Source organism: Pinus tabuliformis, chromosome 5_1 (assembly GCF_031772625.1).
Source record: "Pinus tabuliformis cultivar Carrire ecotype Pingquan chromosome 5_1, CPIR1, whole genome shotgun sequence".
Lineage (NCBI taxonomy): Eukaryota > Viridiplantae > Streptophyta > Pinopsida > Pinales > Pinaceae > Pinus > Pinus tabuliformis.
In genome coordinates this window covers 588,283,237-588,290,438 of record NC_142305.1, presented here as the reverse complement: position 1 = coordinate 588,290,438, position 7,202 = coordinate 588,283,237, and the positions used below count along the sequence as shown (strand labels likewise).

At 35.1% G+C, this 7,202-nt stretch overlaps 1 protein-coding gene across 1 annotated transcript; it reads left to right on the top strand.

Annotated features, from left to right (window-relative positions):
* Nucleotides 1-6,016: 6,016 nt before the first annotated feature.
* On the top strand, nucleotides 6,017-6,805 carry LOC149166223 (uncharacterized). Its single transcript, XM_089430103.1, has 2 exons — nucleotides 6,017-6,212; nucleotides 6,552-6,805. The coding sequence occupies exons 1-2, from the start codon at nucleotides 6,017-6,019 to the stop codon at nucleotides 6,803-6,805; spliced, it is 450 nt and encodes a 149-aa protein (XP_089286229.1).
* The last annotated feature ends 397 nt before the right edge of the window (nucleotides 6,806-7,202 follow it).

Below are 7,202 nucleotides of genomic sequence, written 5' to 3'. Positions count from 1 at the left end.
TCAAGGTAGGGGGTGTGGTTTTTGGTGAAATGAATGCATGGGCAGTGGGCTGGCAAGGTGGCAAAGGGAGGAATAAGGAAGGGTGGCAGAGGAGTTTAAGGCATTCAATGTGTCAAGAAAGTGAGAGTAGCTGTGGAGACGGGAGGCGACTCAGAGCTGGAGAAGGGCAAAGGCACCTTGGCCGCGGAAAAGAAACGGTTTCCTGGTATGTATTTCGGTCTCGCTCTTGCATCAATTTAATGATCTGGCTAGGTTCACCTATCAATTACATGCTCTGGTTGGGGTTTTGCTGGGGGAAGGGAGGGGCAAGAGACCGTCCCAACGGGGAGTGGCGATGTATGGGAGGAACTTGGGGAGGACAGGGAGTGCCATGGCCTGGCTCTACATTTTGTTTTTATCCTATTCGAACCAGAAGCTGAGCAGAGCCATGGATAATGGTGGGTCAAGAAGATATGCAGGCCTTTACCTAGCTGCTCAGACCATGGGAATTGGGGATAGTGGGTTTTCCATTCCTGAGGGGCTGGGTGCTGAAAGGAGAGGCAAGAAAGAGTTGCGGGCAGGGGGTTGGGATACCAGCCATGATAGTAGAACGTTGAGACAACCCTAAGGAAATGGGCACCTGCATGGTAGCAAGGGCAAAGCTAGGGACCCTGGGTGGTATTTGGGATAGAGGGGCAACCATACCCATGTCTAGAAGTTGTTGGCTGAGGGAGCTGAACATGGGTATCAAAGCAAGGGCCGAGCTAGGCTCCAGACGGGCCTGTGGGCTTGGCTCCAAATGTAGCAAGGTGACAGGCAATTGCACCGTGGCAAGGGGGAGGGGCACTTTGAGGAGCCCTAGGAGATGGGTCCTTAACCCAATTCCCTTGGCCACATGTGGGCTCTAGGAAACCGTAACCCACAAATGATAAAGCATGCAAGAGAGGCACTGTGTGAACCGTGACGATGGGATGAGGTGCAAGGGTTGACGGACCTAATTTCGTTTGACTGTCCACAAGGCATCACTGCTTAGATTATGGCTCAAGCAATGAGAGCACGTGGTTGAGGTAGGAGAGGCCCGACCTAGTGGACAAGCAAGGGGCCAATCACGTCGAAAGCTTGAAGGGGCCAAAAGACTGTCGAGCACCTCATAGCAAAGGTAGCAATGACATATCGAGAGGAGACAGACAAAGGAATTCAAAAGCTAATTGAAGGCTGGGAAGTGAAGATAAAATAAGAGAGTGAACTAGATGAAGAGATCTATGACTGGAGGATGATGGTCCCTGATCCAGGGAATACCCGAGGTTGAATTATGCAGTTCAAACACACCCTTTACTTGTATTTCTTAATGAAAATTCTGCTTGGCAAAGTGATGGAACAAATTTCTTTGCGGATGGCAGTCAAAGTGCAAGGCCTGCCTAGTTATAAAAAAGACATGGAAAAAATTCTCTTTTAGTTGCGTAAACAAGACATCATGATGGATCGAATTGACCGACACAGCCCTTGCATCTTGGAGCTGTATGGAATGCCAGGGGCAACTACTGAAGATCCTGCTCCTGTAGCCTCTGTCTTCGATGAGTAGAAAGAGCAAAAATTTTAGAATACTTTAGATTTTGTTTATGCAGTTAGCTTTTAAGTTTCCTGTTGCATATGCTAGTTATTACAGTTATGTATTATTTGGGCATGAGATTAAGACTTATCTAGCTTCTAGCAAGATTGAAGCAATTTTGTTTTTAGATGGCGTATAACACTGATCAGTGGCCAACATACTTGGTTTCCCCTCGGGGCAAGTTGAGGCCACTCGGTCAATCTGTGTAGTGTAAATTTGCTTCATATATAATAGAAAATGGATGGACATGCCAAGCTTAACAAAAACAAAAAATCCTTGGGTTTATAATGTTTATCTCTTAGGTTTATTAATGCATTGTTTTTTATAATATTGATCCCTTACGAGGACAATGGCAGTCAACCAATACTGGACAACGATGAACCGAGTTCCAGTTCTGAAGACTCCAGGGAAAATGACATGCAACAAGTTGAGGAACCGAGTTCCAACATTGATGATTATGAGGAAAACGACATTCAACAAAACAAATTAAGGATGGCGAGGAAGACCAAGTCATTTTGACTCAAGAGGACATGTAAATTTTTAACTTTTAATATATATATATATATATATATATATATATATATATATATATATATATATTCTTTAATGAAGTTTTTTTTAGGATATATGAGAAAGATGTTCATAGTATAATAATATGTGTTTTGAAGAAATTTCTAAATGTAATGGGGCTGAAATTTTGGAAATCAAGTGGAAACATTATGACACATGATATAAAAAATTATGACCTCCAAACCAGATGATTTTTATTACCACTCAATACCTGTCCCTCTAAAAATAAATATTAATAATTTTTTAAATTAATTAATCCATAAATCTATAATAATAATAATTCCTTCCATTTATTAAAATAATATAATAATTATTAAAATTATTATGAGAATTATAATATAATAATGTTAATAATATGTTATAATATAATATTATTATTATATATTCATTAATACCATCATCATTATTATTAAATATATGTGATTAATATATATTTATTGTTACATATTACACATTTATTAATATCCTGCTCTTGTAGCCTCTGTCTTCGATGAGTAGAAAGAGCAAAAATTTTAGAGTACCTATGCTTAGCTTTTGTTTATGCAGTTAGCTTTTAAGTTTCCTGTTACATATGCTAGTTATTACAGTTATGTAGTATTTGGGCATGAGATTGAGACTTATCTAGCTTCTAGCAATATTGAAGCAATTTTGTTTTTGGATGTCGTATAACACTGACTGGTGGCCAACATACTTGGTTTCCCCTCGGGGCAAGTCGAGGCCACCTGGTCAATCTGTGTAGTGTAAATTTGCTTAATATATAATAGAAAATGGATGGACTTGCCAAGCTTAACGAAAAAAAAAAACCTTAGGTTTATAATATTTATCTCTTGGGTTTATTAATGCATTGTTTTTTATAATATTGATCCCTTACGAGGACAATGGCAGTCAACCAATACTGGACAACGACGAACCGAGTTCCAGTTCTGAAGACTCCAGGGAAAATGACATGCAACAAGCTCAGGAATCGAGTTCCAACATTGATGATTATGAGGAAAATGACATTCAACAAAACAAATTAAGGATGGCGAGGAAGACCAAGTCATTTTGACTCAAGAGGACATGTAGATATTTAACTTTATATATATATATATATATATATATATATATATATATATATATATATATATCTTTAATGAAGTTTTCTTTAGGATATATGAGAAAGATGTTCATAGTATAATAATATGTGTTTTGAAGAAATTTCTAAATGTAATGGGGCTGAAATTTTGGAAATCAAGTGGAAACATTATGACACTTGATATAAAAAGTTATGACCTTCAAACCAGATGATTTTTATTACCACTCAATATCTGTCCCTCTAAAAATAAATATTAATAATTTTTAAATTAATTAATCCATAAATCTATAATAATAATAATTCCTTCCATTTATTAAAATAATATAGTTATTATTATAATATAATAATAATTATTAAAATTATTATCATAATTATAATATAATAATGTTATTAATATGTTATAATATAATAATATTATTATATATTCATTAATACCATCATCATTATTATTAAATATATGTGATTAATATATATTTATTGTTACATATTACACATTTATTAATATCCCGCTCCTGCTCCTGTAGCCTCTGTCTTCGATGAATAGAAAGAGCAAAAATTTTAGGATACTTATGCTTAGCTTTTGTTTATGCAGTTAGCTTTTAAGTTTCCTGTTGCATATGCTAGTTATTACAGTTATGTAGTATTTGGGCATGAGATTGAGACTTATCTAGCTTCTAGCAAGATTGAAGCAATTTTGTTTTTGGATGGCATATAACACTGATCGGTGGCCAACATACTTGGTTTCCCCTCGGGGCAAGTTGAGGCCACCTGGTCCATCTGTGTAGTGTAAATTTGCTTAATATATAATAGAAAATGGATGGACCTTCCAAGCTTAACAAAAAAATAAAATCCTTGGGTTTATAATATTTATCTCTTGGGTTTATTAATGCATTGTTTTTTATAATATTGATCCCTTACGAGGACAATGACAGTCAACTAATACTGGACAACAACGAACCGAGTTCCAGTTCTGAAGACTCCAGGGAAAATGACATGCAACAAGCTGAGGAACTGAGTTCCAACATTGATGATTATGAGGAAAATGACATTCAACAAGACAAATTAAGGATGGCGAGGAAGACCAAGTCATTTTGACTCAAGAGGACATGTAAATATTTAACTTTTAATATATATATATATATATATATATATTCTTTAATGAAGTTTTTTTTAGGATATATGAGAAAGATGTTCATAGTATAATAATATGTGTTTTGAAGAAATTTCTAAATGTAATGGGGCTGAAATTTTGGAAATCAAGTGGAAACATTATGACACTTGATATAAAAAATTATGACCTTCAAACCAGATGATTTTTATTACCACTCAATACCTGTCCCTCTAAACATAAATATTAATAATTTTTTAAATTAATTAATCCATAAATCTATAATAATAATAATTCCTTCCATTTATTAAAATAATATAATAATTATTATAATATAATAATAATTATTAAAATTATTATCATAATTATAATATAATAATGTTAATAATATGTTATAATATAATAATATTATTATATATTCATTAATACTATCATCATTATTATTAAATATATGTGATTAATATATATTTATGGTTGCATATTACACATTTATTAATATAATTATACTAATAAACTTACTATAAATTAATAAATAAATTATTTATAATAAATATGAAACAAAACATAAAATATAATAAAAGGTCCATCCATTATAAATTAAATCTATAATCAATATGAAAGAAAATAAAATTCTAACCAGAGTGAAAAGAAACATAGCATCCCATTATCTTTAACGAAGTAACATATTTTTTTAAAACAAAATAAATAAAACGTAACACCCGAGAGTGAAGCGAATCTCTCGAACATCGTGATCTTCGAAAGGTGCAGGACCTCTTATAGTCTTCGGTCTTGCACACTATCATATACAAGTTTGCAAGCTTCACTGTTTCCCTAAGCAAAGACTGAGAAGTAGAATATGGTGTGAATGACTCTTGTATCAAGATTACGCGTCATATAAAAGACCTAGGTAACACGGAGCGTTCCATGTGCGCCATGTGGTATATGGAGAGAAAATGGCCTCGAAATTTGAAACTTTGGCTGTGCCATGCCCAGTTTCGAAGCTTCATATTCTGTTCCGATCTCTTTGCAAAATTGCAAGTCGTCTGTCGCACATCGAGAACTTTTCAAAACCTTAGAAACGTTTTACTGACTCGAGAAAATAAAAGGGTTCAATGCTAGAGTATATTCCGTGCTCAGACCAGCGACTGTTAATATAACTTTGAATATTCGACCCATAAGCAAGCTTAATACATCCAAAATCTGTTCGTCGCACTCGAGAACCTGATGACTAAATGATCCCACTGAATACTATATTCAACAATATCGGGACCTGCATGTTACATTATTGTTTCCCCGACAATTTCTGCCAAGTGATATGATGAAGATTATCACAAGCCCTGGACCGGGAGCAACGGCGTAACGATCAGTTCTCGTTTCGTGCGAGTGGATGAAGATCAGATTCACATTACCTCGTCCCAATAATACCATCACATAGTTTCGAAAGATTCTCTGACCCTAATATGTGTATATATACTTTATCGAAAAGATAGAAATGTATATATGCATATATTACAGAAATATATATACAAAAGATTGCATGCCGTGAACGTAACGAAGAAGTGCAGTCCAGCATTCCGAGATTCACCTTTTCTTGATCTCTTAAACTCTATATATAAAGATGATTTTCTCAAATCACATACACTCTGCATCAATTTGATCCCTACGGGTTGAGGCAATGGCAGATTTCAAGGTTTATGGATATATTGTGTTTCTCCCTCTGATTCTATCACTCTGGAGTTCTGTATTTATGGTCCAGACCACGAATGCTAATGTGATCCCAGTGGGAGGAGAAGGGGTAGGATGGCTCTACGGTTTTAAATACGCTGAGTGGGCATCAAAGGCCGGCCCATTCCACGTCAATGATACCGTAGGTAAGAAACCAGAGATTGCAATATCCTAGTGTGAGTAACTAGTGGTTGGCACAATACTTATTTCTTGTATATTTGTTTATTCGTAGTTGGATATACTGGTTTAAGTTTGTTAAGTTTCATAAATTATATTACTCCAACAAATTTTAAGTTTGTTAAGTGTCATGGTTCGTATTCCCCTACCAAATTTTAACTTAACCCATATTACTCCAACAAATTACCATACAACCCAAAAAAAAAAAAAAAGGAAACAAAGATTGCAATACATGGATACAGAATTAGATATTTGTGTCCATCATTTTATTCATTTTCTGACTCCCTTGATTATATATGTTTGTGCAGTGTTTGAATTTCCTCCTGCGGAGTCCAACCCTATTCCTCATAGCGTCTATCTGCTGAAGAATAAAATGCACTACGATAACTGCATTATTGAGGGTGGTTTGTTCCTTGCTGATTCAACAACAGTAAACAAGAAGTCGCATCGTTACTATTTCAAGTTAAGAAAGGCACATCGCTACTATTTTGCCTGTGGGGTGGGTAATGGAACTCACTGCAACCTTGGTCTCATGAAGTTTGGCGTGACAGTTCTGCCTTGATGCTAAGTTGCAAGCTGTCTAGTATTGGCTTTTGCTATGATCAAGTCAGGAAAGATGCAGTGCGCTATCAATGGGCATAGGAAGGGTCATGCGCAGATAATTTATCAGCTAGATATAGTTTTATGTTTCTATAATGATAATTTAACAGTCGGTAGTGTGGGTTCTTCGTTATAATCCTGTACTGTTTTCAGGGAATTGTTAAATAAGTATTCCCACGTTCATGCAAAACACTGTTTAAATCAAAAGTGATCCCGCTGGGCATTTATCTTTGAGTTTAAATTGTTTTCCATAAAAAGAAGCTCTACAGTTTGTTCTGGATATTTGAAATAGATAGATGTTTCAACTTTCAATATGAGGTTTTGTTTTGGCTGTAAATATATAAATTGAACCAATATAT